The 14797-nt window shown below is 30.4% G+C and overlaps 1 protein-coding gene across 5 annotated transcripts in view; it reads right to left on the minus strand.

Moving 5' to 3' along the window:
• The window catches only part of LOC142331448 (uncharacterized), a 140507-nt gene that overhangs the window by 4760 nt on the left and 120950 nt on the right, over window positions 1-14797 (minus strand). For all 5 annotated transcript variants that reach the window (XM_075377368.1, XM_075377369.1, XM_075377367.1 and 2 more), the window contains 3 exons: window positions 14580-14791; window positions 8323-8552; window positions 4072-4291 (listed from right to left, as the gene is read on the minus strand). In XM_075377368.1, coding sequence (XP_075233483.1) covers window positions 4072-4291; window positions 8323-8552; window positions 14580-14791 — 662 coding nt within the window. The remainder of the gene's footprint in view (window positions 1-4071; window positions 4292-8322; window positions 8553-14579; window positions 14792-14797) is intronic.

The raw sequence follows: 14797 nt of genomic DNA on the forward strand, positions 1-14797 counted from the left end.
AAACAGGAGGATATTGAAGTCGGTCAAGAACTACTTTATAACCAGAATACCAGGAGTTTCATCATTCCATTCTTGGGATTGCAGGAATTATATATTTTAATCAAGTTATCTATTTGGACATCTTCCAAATTCAGAAAGCTGATTTGATTTCTAACATAATTCTCAAAGCATTAACTCGATTTACAGCATACACATTGCTCTTCAAGTCTTTGAGTATACTCTGGAAAAAATTCATGTTGTCCACAATCATAAATTCTAGCAGTCCTAGAAGTTCTTCCTAACTGTGACCTCACTGGCCTAGGCAGTAGGAAGCTATTAATACCAAACTGAAAGCTGAATCTATGCCAATTATAGTATGGATTATCTTGATGGAACTTCTTAGTTCAGGATATAAAAATCTAGCGCTACTTTACTTGTGTAAGGATGATTTCTCACTTATCACTGCCACATTTGACAATGACATTAAGTTTAGTAAATCGTTGTTATTCCCTTTAATTTTATTATTAAACCAGTTTGTTTTTATGTGTATATTACAATAGTAATAAAAGTTGATCTTTTATAGACAGACATCAAATTTAGTAAATTGCATAATAATTATCTGAAAGTCGAAATTGACAGACAATAATCAAATTAAATTTAGTAAAAGTTCTAGGTTATTTATTTATAATTTATATATTAGTTGAGTTCTAACTAAACATTCCGGGATCAGAAGAAAGCTATAATTATTAAAATTTCATGATTGGTTCAGTAGTTTTGGCATTTCTTTATGTAGTAGTAAGATTACAAAAGTAAAGAAGCTTAAAGAAAAGTAAGAAGCTTATTAACCAGATCAATTTTGAATAGGGAAGCTAATGAAAGTAGAAAGATTAATTAAAGCAGTCCTAAAAGGATCAGAAGGTGCAAAAAAAGGTTGGAAAGATTAAAAAGACACACAAAGGAGATGACGGGTAGAGATGGGGAGGGGGAGAGAGAGAGATGTTTGTAAATAAGAAAATATTTTGATTAATATTAAAGGTAAATAAAAAATTTATCATATTACTAAAACTTTTATGTTATTTTTTAATTTATTTCCTAATGAAATATCTGGCACCTGATCAACCATTGGTTAATCTGAACTGGTGCGACATTATTATCTACATTACAGGGTCATTATTAAAGAATGGTATAGGGTTTAAGTTAAGAATTAAAAAACTAAAACAGTTACAATTATATTGCTTTATTTATCAAATTATCCATTTCAAATAATTTTGTTACACAATCAATAAATTTCAACATGCTTGTACTTCAAATGTTCAATCATTATTCAGTTTCTGCCCATACATAATGTACTATATCTTTTGCCATAATTGTAATTGTTGCATTAATTATTTCATTTAAGGGATTCAGGTCATATAGTTTATGTGAGTAAACAATGTTTTTAATTTATCTCACAAGAAAAGATTTAAGGGATTAAATTTGGGCTTCTTGCAGACCAAGGCATGGGATTTTCCATCCAAAGACTTGCAAAATTAATAAATGTTTTAAGGTGTGGGGATGTCCATGTTGTTGAAAATCAATTTGAGGTTCATCCAGTTGAAAACAACATAACATATAAAGATGAAAAATTCTATTAAAGGCCTTTTCAGCAAAGAAAAAAGCCAAATTGCAAATTTTTTTTATTGAACTTCACTAAACTTAAACTTTAGATGAGCCCAGTCCTGTGCTTTCTAAAAAAAATCATATGTTGGTTTTCAGATCCCCATATTATGAATTGTATCTATTAACACAAATTAACATGAAAATAACTTCATCCAAAAAAGTTACAACACCATTTAAAAATTATTTGTTTTCATTAATTTTACCTAAAATTTAAACAGCAAACTGGAAAATATTTTCTATACTAGATTAAGTTCTTTGCTTTTGCAAGAACTGAATTCATTCACTTTGCAATAGCTGAATTCTATAGCTTACAAGTTTTTAGAATTTGTAACAAAGTTTCAACGAGGCTTTGATTAATTAGGGATTCAATTGCAGATTGCCTATTTGTCCAATAATTTTTTCTGATTTCTGTTTGAGAATAGATCCTGTGTTTTTGACAGTTTGAACCAGGATCACATATTGTTTTCATGTGGTTTATTTTCATATGTAGATAGAAATTCACACTGAACTAATATTAACTGACTTCTCAAAGTGCACCTGATGCTTTGGCCTGAGGCACTGAAACCTCACCATTCTTTCATAATGACTCAGTATTTAAAAAGCCAAATTTGTTTATTCAGGATAACCTTAGGTAATTTTTCCAATCAGAAAAATTCTGTAACCATTTCAAAGCCAACTGCTTGATGAATGAACTATTACTCACCTAACATCTTATGATTCCATCTCTCCTTGACAGCACTTCTCAATAAGTGTGTGATGTTTACAAATCGTTTAAATTTATTATATTATTAAATATTATATTAAAATAAAGATGAAGTTTGATAACCCGAACATTCTTTATAATTGTGATTGTTGTAGTAGGGTGAGGAGTTGGAAGCTTGATCACGCAGCACAAGTAGGCAGAAAATGATTGTGACAATGGTTTAACATGTACATCATTACAATGGCCACTACACACCCTATTCCACTGCCATTGTATAGTTTTATATCAACCCCTCCTTACTGGTCTTTGACAGAATGTTCTGTCAACTTTTGTTTATTCATATTTTGTATATTGACAGAATATTCTGTCTGGTTTTAATTTGTTTTCTGTCATAATATTCAATTTTTTTACACAGTTGTTTTTAATAGTATTCTGCAATGATAGATAATGCTAGCTGATAGTTTTAATACAGTATAAAGTGACGGATTTTCATGTGTATTTGATTATAGTCAGTAGACCCAATGTAATAACGAGTTATTTATTTATGGTGTTCTATGCAGTCGGACTCTTGAGTGCAATATTTCTTACTATATCATGAAATTCTAAAAATATATCAGTATATAAATGTTTAATTATGTAAATATTTTCTGTGTAGGTAAAATTATAAAGCTAATTGCGTAAATATTTGTATATAGGTATGATGGGAAATTCTGTGAATATTGCACATGTTTGTATGTATGTGTAATAAAATATGATCCGAAGAAATTGTTTTTAAATTATATATTACATCATTAGTCAAAATACATAGATTAAAATAAAAATAAAAAAGGATAACATTCATTTCTATAAAAATAAAAAATAAACTGGTAAGGAGTTAAGGTTGATATATGTCATATTAAAGTTTTTTGTGTTTTTTTCACAATACAGGCATTTTTGATAGGAGAAAGCAAACATAAAATAATAAGTCTAAATGAAAAATTGTAAACCTACTCAAATACTGGATAGTACTGAGCAGATATTAATAAAAAAAGACGGTCATAATAATCTTTTATCACGATATAATAAAGGAGGATAACTGATGACTATCAACTTGATAATTTTAAAAATGTTTTAGTATTTGCTTTTTTTTTAACAAATGCACAAAAGAAATTGTCAGGAGGCACTCTGTTGTTCCTGAGTTCAAAGAAAAATTTGCAAATGCTGTTTATGAGCAAAGGCTCCTTCCACAGTGGATCTAAAATATCAATGAGTGTTCTCAATTGAAAAAGGCTTCCAATAAAACATTTCTCGTGAGACTAAAACCACTGGACTACTAGAGAGTAGAACAAAATATAAAAACAATCAAAATAATTGTCTCTACATTTATTAAAACTTATGAATCCATTATCATTCTAGGTAATCAAGATTTCTTAATATGATAATTCTCTGGTCTGGAGCTTGCTGGATTAGTGAGTCTCAACTGTACTAACTTACTTTAACTATGATATGTAATACATTAATTTTTTTTCCAAGAAAGAAAGCTCTTTTCTTCTCATAATTATAAAGAAGGTTACACTGACTATTGTGATAAATTTAAATAAACACAGAAAAAATATTCAATTTTAACACATTCCTTTTAGTCAGAGCAGTTAAATATACAGGAAAAGAAACAGATGGACTAAGCAAGGGAGAAGGGAAGAGTAAACAAAGCAGTAACTTCTTTTGCTACATTCCAGAAAAAAATTACAAACCTGGAAAAAAGCTTCAACATACTGCAGTACATAAAGACCACAATCAGTGTAATTAGTCTGCTGTGGAACTTTAGGGCTAGCACCTTTCATAACATTATTTGAAAAATCTCGATCACATCCATGTTTAGCTCTATACTCTATACGAAGATAATCACGTAATGTAGCAACAACTCTTGCTCTGCTGGCACCAGCTAATGAATCAAATATAAGGATGCAAGGTCTGTAAAAAAAATCATACATTCATCCTTACAAACAATCATTAAGATACAAAACACATAAAACATGTGACGTTTAGAAATAAGTATATTTAACAGAAACTATGACTTATTTTTACAACCAATTTTAATCAAGAGAAAACTTGTACGACATATGAGGGTTGTTCGGAAAATTCTTCGCCTGAAATAAAAAATTCAAAATTGTTCAGAAATTTATTTATTTTTCAAGATAGTCACTTGCAAACTGATCCATTTAAACCATTTGTTCTCAAAGTGGGCGTGATGATAATGTCCCCTTGTGGGTACTGGAGGCTTCAGGGGGGGTGGTAGAAGGCCCACAATAATTGGCGAAAATGCACATCAGATTCATCCTTCACATTAATATAGGTGTAATTTTTTAATTCAAAGGTTTGTTTTAATTATTGTAATGTTATACTGAATATGCTATCACTATTGTTGTTATATAACTACACTGATACAACAGTAATTTTTTTTTAAAGAAATTCTAATAAAAATACTTCCAAATATGATTAAATATGCGTTTTAATTGCTCACATTTAAAATGTAAGTTTCAACTGAGAAATAGGATATAACACATTTAAAAACAATAATTGCAATAGCTGTTTTTGATTGCTCTTAGAAACAGCAATTGCAATATTATTTTTAACAGATGGTAAGATTAAAAATTTTGGGGGTGCTGAAAATGTTTGATTCTCAATGTGGGTGAAAAAAGTTGAGAATCAATGATTTAGGCTAATCCCACTACAACTTTTTAATACTCTCAGTATAATAAGCTTTGTCCAACTCTACAAAATAAACGATGATGCATGAGGAAACACTATAAGGAATAGGTCGGTCATAAGAGTTTTACAGCAACAACCTGAGACGTGTATGTGTAGGTACATTATGATGGTAGGGTGAAAAGTTCCAAGCACAGATAAGAAAACAACACATTTTTCTGGGTACATTTTGATTTATTTTTCAATATGGTAACCATTAAGGTCTAACATTTAGTACAATCTTAATGAAGAAATGAGTAAATTAATGAAGAATGGAATCGTGCTACACCATCGAGAAATTAAGCGTACTAATGCTATCTCTGTGCGTGGCATGGAACTTTTCACCTCATCCTTGAATTATGGTGAAAAAGTACTTACTTTTTGGCCAGATGTGGACATTTAGTTTGAATAATACCCTTCAGCCGGTAGTGAAATATAATACTCTCTCTGGAGATGGTTCTTCCTTTTTCCAGGTAGTCACCACACCATAAGAATCCCCAAAAAATTTGTAGCCATGACTTTTCCTGCAGATGGAATAGTTTTGCTTTCTTTGTCGCAGTTTTTCCTGCTCTCATCTAATGTCTCTCTATTGGTGAATCCATGTTTCTCTGTTATAAAATGTCATCCCTATTTTAAGATATATCACCGTTATAAAATGTTAAAACTCAGCAGAATTGTGTTTAAATCCTCAAGACGTGTTCAGTCAAATGTTTTTTTCCATTTTATTGACTTAAAAAATACTGTACACACTGAGTGGAAAGCTTTTTCATATACAAAGCATGTGTAAAATGCAGTAGACACTGTCTATATAGATGTTTGCGATGTTAGCAATTTAATAATCACCTTCAGTGATTATTAAATATAGCATTGTGAATTTTTGTGACAATTTCATTGGTTGTCTCTAGTGTTCATTATGTGAATGGTTGTATGACTACATTTAAATTCAGCATCACTTTTTTACTGTTGAAAATAAAAGAGAATAATCCTTTAAGCTGGAATCTAAAATTTTTTGTAAGTTCATTGGTGTTAAAACTTTTAAAACAAAATGTTTAACAACAGCTTGACTTCAATTTTACACAATTTTCAGAGAATGTGGAAACTTTAAAATGCAGACACAAACATGTGTAAAACATGCAACACAAAACTGTAAAATAAAGACGCAAACATGTGTCTGAGACGTTGCTGCACACCATTTAAAAGATCATACTTGACAAATATACAATCATGCGATCATGCTTTTATCATCTCTGTGTCAGCCAAGAACTTTCTGAATGACCCTCATATATTATCTTAATAAAAAATCTTCAAGGAAAATTAAAATATATTTATGTTGTATTGTTAACTTTCAATCACACAGATTTAAATAGTTTATAAATGGAGCACAAAGAGCACATATACAAAAGTAGGAAAAGTTTATGATACAATATATATGCTTATTAATCATAAACATTTTATTACATTTGGAATGGATGAACGCTGTTTAATGATGTAATATTATAGCAATAAAATATTTGATCAGCAAAGTTGTATAATTTAATTTTAAAAGTAATGTCATATTCATTTATTAATTTACGATAGTTAAAAAAATTTATTCCTACTTCATTTTTTTTTTGTCAAGGTTGAATGCTTTTGTAGATTTATTCTTCAGAACAGAATTTTTATTACTTCCTTGTACAATGTAAAGGAAGAATTGTGATTGTGAATTTCGGTTTTTAAAATTTTAATGGAAATATCCATTTTGACTAGTTTTGGCAAGATGTCTATATATATGTATGTATCTCTACTCAAAAATGATTAACCATAGGATGTTAGTTGGGGACCTCCCATTTCGATTGCAATCGACTGGAACAAAAGTGTCCAAAATAAAAAAATTTTTGGACTTTTTCTTAATTTCAACAATAAGCCCTCATTGAGAGCGTTTCAATGATATATATCATAAGTGGTACTTATATTCATTGGTTCCAGGGGTATAGCCAAATAACATTTTAATTAATGAAATATTTCGATCTTACTAGGGGGAAAGGCACATCAGTTTGAATCAGACTTCATCTCTCTATTTTTTTAAATTTAAATATATTGATCTATTAATAATTATTAACCTCAGATTGTAAAATTTTTTACGATAAAAAAAATCAGAAGTTATTAATGAATCAAAATTTTATGTACTTTTCATTAAAAAAAAAAAAAAGTGTATGTAATTTAATACGTGTACAAGGAACTACAGAAAGTATCAGATTTTTTAGTAAAAAAAAAAAATCAATAAAAGACAAATTTTAAAATGACTTAATTTAACATTTTTGAATCACTTTACTTGCAAGATGTTAACTAATACCTAATTTCAGTGAGATTGTCATTATGATGTACATCAGTATATTCAGCTCTGAGAATAAGAAAAAAAACACAATGCACCTCACTTTCTTCACTATGACAAGCAGAGATGTTAGTTTATTCTTGACGATGGTTATACCATATTTGGGAATGAACTAACTGTATCATCTTATCATATAAAAATATACCTTTATTGACTTGAACATAATAAAATTTTGAAGAACTTCACCTAACAAGCCATATTTGTTAATTTAGATGGTGAAGTTATTTAAATCTGTTTTAATCATTCAATGTTTAAATTAAGTACATGAAAATTACCACAAATAAGATAACTAAGGAATAAACTGCACAATCTGGTGAATAAATGTATTCTGTTATAAACATAGTGTGACTTGCTAAAAGCACTGCAAATGGCTGCTCACCTGCTACTTGGCATGATGTAAATACACCCCCTGCGGAATGCAGGTGTACTCAATATCACAGGTGATTGAAAAAATACTGTTATCAATTTCTAGTGTGCGTGTATGTATAAGTGAGCATGTATGTAGTAAATGCACACACAAATAATACATGACAATAAGACAAAACATAATTAGAGAATACTGTACATTCCAATATTGCTCACACATTTATTTATTTTTAGAAATGTTAGTTTCTAAATTTAATTTTAAAATTATTTTACTTCCTCTAAAATTATCGCTCCTTGATGTTTAAATAATGAAAAATTGCAGATGAGCACAGAGTTGGGATTAGTTTATGCTCTAAGCAAATGCTGGAAGTAATACATTCACAAAATCAGGGAAGTACTAACTGCTAACTTAAAATGAAAGTAATATGTTGTTGGCAATGATATCAACATACCCTGAACATGTTTTAGTAAACAATAATGTGATTATTATAAGATAGATCATTCTGAAAAAAAAACTTACTGTTTAATCGGTTCACGAGATGGTGCTTTGCTAGGACTAGCACTAATTTTTACATTAGACATTATATTTGGTGTTGATGGCAGAGGAGGAGGTGGTGGGATAACCTGTTTACTTTGTTCCTCCATTTGTTGTTTTTTATTATCAATTTCTTTTTCTTCATTTTTATCAGATTCTTTAACCACCGGTGGCTCTTGAGAGTCTTTTGATTTACTATTATTATCATATGACTCCTGCAATAAATTAAACATAAAATGAATAATCAGTTATCAGAGTAATTCACAACAATCATCAAACATCACCAAACACGCAACTGGCATGACAAAAATCGTTGATACATGTTCATTAATTGTGTATGAACATGAAAGTGAGGGCATGAATAGCACAAATTTATTTATATATATATATATACATATACATACTGGAAAAAAGAGATGACTAATTAAAGGAATACATAAAACAAATAACAGTTGAAATTAATAACATACAAACTGAGATGTCTGACTTTTGTTTACAAAATATCACAGTAGATGTTTATTTGTTCTATAAATATATAAAAAAAATGGTGACTTGTTATACAAGTTTATGTTAAATTCTAATTAAATTAAACGTGAAACTTGTTTTGGATCGTTACATTAGAATAATAAATAAAAAATAATAGAACCTAAAAATAATTTTTATTGTTTTTTACAAGTGTGGACAGTAATGTTAAATCAAACCTATTAATGTATATTACCAAAGCAACCACTGAAGTGGTTAAGAAAATTATTGACAAAGCAGTCATGTAATCTAATATATTACTGAGAGATTAGATATGCAATTCCCAATGTAAATTTTTCTCAATTATAACAAGGAATTTTTGATTTTGAGTATTTAAAATGTGTTTTACCATTAAAATAAAATTTTATTGTTCATTTAAGGTTGGAAATACACAGATGTTTTTGTGAAGTTGAAAATCATATGTTGAACACAAGCAATTAAATGTTTCTAATATATTCGAATTAGCCTATAAGAACTATTATTCTATTAGTTTTTTACTTTTTTTTTATTATTATTTTGACCAAAAACAGCTGTCATTCAGCATACATCAAAATTTAACAGTGGTGAGATGTATTGATCCATTGAGTCAATGTGGCAGGATGCAAAAGTAAGCCTCCCAATAAAAGTTACATGTCATAAAAAAGAGAAGCATGGCTCAGTAGTGTGTATATTGTGTGAAAATGTTTATCATAGAAATGATTTTGAAAAACTACAAAAAGGTACTTATGTAGGCGATAAGCTTGATAATTTTTCCTGAACATGAAAGTCCTAACCATAAAAGTCATTAATGAAAACCTGGATTCAAATACAAAATACATCACAGCAAAGAATAAGAAATATGTAGGAAAAATTAGCAAGATTTATCTAATAGTATGCTCAACATGATGCAACATTAGAAGAGGATGTGGATTAGAAGATTGGGATTAGAAGATGGAATAGAAGAGAAGGAGGATCTGGATTTGACTGAAAATCTACTGTTACAACTGAATGAAGAGTTGAGAAAGACAAAAAAATTTACTGAGAAAAACTATAAGTAACAATAACAGAGTAAAACATGATATGCTTTGATCATGAAAAAGAGGCAATACAATAAAGAATTTGTATACTATTATACAGCCTAAAAATCAAAATAATTAAGAAAAAGCTTTGCAAAAAGTTACTGAAAATGTACAAAAAGAAATTCCTTATGCGATGAAAAGTGTTTTTGCAGAGAAAAATAAAAACATTAATATAGATTGTGTACATAAAAGTGATGTTTATTCTACTGAGTAAATCCTGTCTAGCAAATGGGTGCAGATTATGTAGTGGTGATTATAAATAACATATAAAACCAAGATTAAAAATTGTGAACATCCAAAACAACATGGATCAACAGGAACTGGAGGAAGATATTAACAAGAGAAATTTTAATCAGTGGTATTTGTACAGCAGCAATGTGCTATTGTAGAAGTATCTTCCGAGTTATACACGCAAGTAAGAAGCAATAACAACTTTAACTTACATTGGTCATCAGAGATGTTGCGCTAATGATGATTTGAATTTGAAGCTATATAATAACTGTGGTAGAACAAGTCACAGTAAGAAAAAGTGCAAAAATCCTACCATATGCATTTGCTGTTGTGGCAGTACTTGTGCAAGCAAACAATTATGTTGTTTAACTGTACATCTACTAATGAGTTCCATAAAAACAGAGATACCAATCATCTTTCTTCTTCAGATACGGTAACTTTGAAAGTTTGAAACTAAAAATTAAGTACTGCATTTTTAATACTGACTATCCCATCTATCTGGAGTTCTTGAAATCCAGATAGATGAGATAGTAAGCTAGTTCATCTAGTTCAGATGGGATAGTTCATCAGCAGCTAGGCAGATATATCAATTCTTCTTCATCTATGAGACATATAACAGAAACTTAAAAAAAATATTCGATAAATAACTATATGTTTATATCTAAACTTAATATTTATTTTAAGCGAAGATTTGTGAATTTTGATTCTATAATAAAGCATGAATTCATTTACAATAATACTGATAATTTTAATTGTAGTAATATCATTCATGATGGTATTCTTGTTATGCATATAAATATTTGTAGTTTAAATTACAACTTTAATTTACTGGAGGTTTCATAAGGAGATCTGGAATATTAATTTGTACTAAACGTGGCAATTCTGATGTGCCTCTTTATTTTGAACTACACGAGTATAATATGTATTGTAATAGTTATGTGAATAAAGCTGACTGTTTTATTGTATGTCAATGAGAAAATCAACCACCAAATTCAAGTATTAAAATATGGTAACTTGTCGACTATGTTAAGGGCATTAATGAATACTAGTGTGCAAGATGATAAATAAATAAATGGTGTTTACTAATCTCATGACATCACTAAAAAAAATAAGTTTATTGGAAATATTTTATTATTTACAGTTGCAACAAAAAGTATCACAGTCACTTTTTAGCCGATGACTTTAATATGGATATATTGAAATTGAATAAAAACAAAATCTTTTTTAATAACTTTCTCAAGCACGAGTATCTGCCGTTGTTTTAAGCCCCACAAGGTATAATTCTGAAGGTGTGGTACTTGCATGGATAATTTTTTCTGTAAATCTAAAAACTTGATTGTTCAAACCTCATAAATTAATATACTAACTGACCATGAATCAATTTTTTATCTATATTGAAGCTAAAAAAGACATTATGCAAGAAACTACATCAAACTCAAAAAACTAAATCTCAAACTACTTTTAAGATTAAGTGAATACTATTGCACGTGGTCGACTGTCAAGTTACACTATTTGGCTACACCAGCTTTGTGATTTAGTGAACAGGATCTTATCATAAATTCATAACACTGATGAAGCTTTTTTATGCAAATTACATGTGCTATCCCAAAAAGCCAGTTTAGATTAAAAAAAAAACAGAACTAAACAAAAAGGTAAACGTAAAAGAAACTGGATCACACACTGTAATATTAAATCTATGGAAACAAAGGAAATGCTTTACAAAACTTGGAAAAAAGAGCCCTCAAATGTTGAACTAACAAACAAGTATACTTGCTTGTTATGCAAACAAATTAAATAAAATAATTTATTTAGCTAAGTTAAAATATGATGGATAGCATCGAGCATTCTAAGAGCTGTGGACCGAGCAGATGAAAAAGCCACACAGCTATAGTCTACGCGGGAATGGACCAGAGCTTGGTAGAAGCACAAAGCATACTTGATCAGCTCCCCAGCAGGTACTAAAATTCCCAGCGTGTCTAACATTTTTAAACATTTTATCTTCAGCTCCTTTAAATGTATTACCCAGGTCAGTCAATCGTCAAACCAAAAACCTAAAAATCTAATCCGTGTGTATGGTTCAACAAATAAATCAGTTAAGGAATCAACATGTCTCCTGATGTATTTCATTTTCTCAAGAGAAAATGTGAATCCGGTTGTTTTACACCATGTTATTCAAAATATGTCATAGCAAATTCAACTATGTACTTTATATAGAGTTCACTTTATTTGCTCAGTTAATATTCATTAGAATTTTATTTTAATCATTTTCACTTATTCACTAAAAATTTCTTCTTAAACATGTAAAGATAATCATTCAGAAATAAAGGAAGATATTTACATGACATGTGTTATATATAACAAGAATATAATATAACATTAAAAAAAAATCCAATAATAAATGGGAATTTTTTTAATTTATCAGGTTAACCAGTTAAAAGTTAACCTGCCTCAGCCTACAAAGTTCACCATTCACTTCTGATTTTTGCTCGTACTTCTTATTTATCTATCAGACCTTTATAAATTTTTTAAAATAAAAACTACACTGCAGGTTTAACCAAACTTATTTACTGAAGGTAACTTAGGATGACACTTTTTATTACACAAGCCAGGGAGGAAGGTAATATAGAATTAGTAACAATGGTTTAAAATTAAAATATAAAAAGGAATTTACTATCAAAAATAAAAATTAATAAGCATAACTTATCAAAGTAAACAACATAATCAATACTGTACATTAATTTTCTATCAATAATGACCAACAATTTTTCTTATGAAGATTTGTCCAAGCTCCTCATTTTAGGATTGTGATGAAGACAACTGAAATTTAAGAAACCTTTTTATCATTATGTGAAAGCATGATTTACCTATTCTTTATTAGACTTTTTTTGCAGACAAACAGTAATATGTAGACATATATATGGTTTAAAACAAGTCTTCCATTGTAACTTTCATCCAGTTTGCTTCTAGGAACTGTAGAAGGCACTTTTGTTTATAACTAAAATTAAATAGAATTTTAAATAAAAAATAAGATTTTTAAACTGAAAAAGTTCTTAGTTAACAGTAATCCTAAAACAGGAAATGTTAAACTTCAAATAATATGTAGGAAAATTTAAAAAAGTATTTTAAGCGCAATCAATTTCTTATTTCCAAATTTGGGGAATGCAAAGTAGAATGAATATTTGACTTATGGCTAACTTATTACGAAGATATTATAGATGAATACATATCTCTATACTCCCAAATACGAGGATATCACACAGTTTCCCTCCAGACATGGTGCCTTTCAGGCGAATTTGGCTAGGTTTTGTTTGGTGGATTCAAGTCAATGCCCAGATTATGTGACTGACTATACAGGGAACCATGTCCCCAATATGAGGTCAAACACTCATGAGCTGTTAGGGAACTTGAGAGAATACATTCCTTTCTGGATCTCCATATTAACTGGATGAAGGTGAGGAGTGGTCTATAGTGGCTGGTTTTCTTTGCATCCTTGCGGTGTGTAGGTCTGCAGAGGAAGTTTTATTGAGGTATTTGATCATGGCAGGATCCCGGTGGCTAGGGTCCCGACCTACATTGGATTGGTTGGAGGTAGGCGCATTGGCATCATGCCATGGTTATAATGGTATTGTTTATGATTCGATTTGGGGCTCTCACTGGTGGGGGTGGCTTCGTTCCGCAGGTGGCGGTCCTGATTGTGACTTGGTAATGCCGCACGAGACTGATGGGACTGGGTGGGGATGCGGGGTTTGTTCCCGGCTCCTGTGCGGACCAGAATGAGGTTACGTTGCCCTTGTTAGGTGACTTAATTTGGTAGACTTATTTGGATGTAGGTCTGAATTTCTATGTTGTGTAAAACATAATTTTGATTAGTATAAATGTAGCACTGACTTAAGTTTCAACTTGTTTGTTTTCTGAGGAATTTACACTCATGAACAGTGCTGTCAAATTTAGGCACGGGGACCGCGCTTCCATGGTTTCGGTTAGTTAGTTTGAGGGAATCATGTTAGGTTGGATGTGAAGATGTCCGTTTGAGGCCTACGTGAAGGCAAAATCTGTTTTGTATTTTATGATGCAAATGTATGCCGAGGCATTTACAGGTGGCTGCCGACCGAGGCCTGGCTGATGACTGTGACATGTAATCAGTCAGAGGGTCTAAAGTCGACCTCCGGTAAAGCCCCTCAGAGCTTGGAACAGAGGGGGTGGTGTGGTGACCGGTAATGTCACAAGGTGGGTGTCTTCCTTCTATGGCATTGGGATGTATGAAGAAAAGTGGAGCAGAAAGGATCGATTTGTTACTTCAACCCAAGGTACAAAAGAACCAATTAAAGTAAAAAATTATTCCAGCAGATACTTTAACATAATGGTCTCATACAAGAAAAAAATAAGTTTTCTTTATTTTTTGTTATGTATACCTAATAAATAGTTACTCACCTGATCATCTTCACTAGATTCATTTTCCCAGTCCTCGTCTTCTCCATCAGCTTCATCTCTATCTTCATCTTCAGGTTCAAGTGTTATAGTATTAAGAGGTGCTGCAGAAACAGCTAATGTATTTGTATTAACAGCTGTGATAGTTGTAGAGCCGATCATTAAACTTGTTTTACCGGCCATCACATTATTTGCCAGTTCTTTATCGGTACAACCTGAAA

This window comes from Lycorma delicatula, chromosome 10 (assembly GCF_047948215.1).
Source record: "Lycorma delicatula isolate Av1 chromosome 10, ASM4794821v1, whole genome shotgun sequence".
In the NCBI taxonomy this organism is placed as follows: domain Eukaryota; kingdom Metazoa; phylum Arthropoda; class Insecta; order Hemiptera; family Fulgoridae; genus Lycorma; species Lycorma delicatula.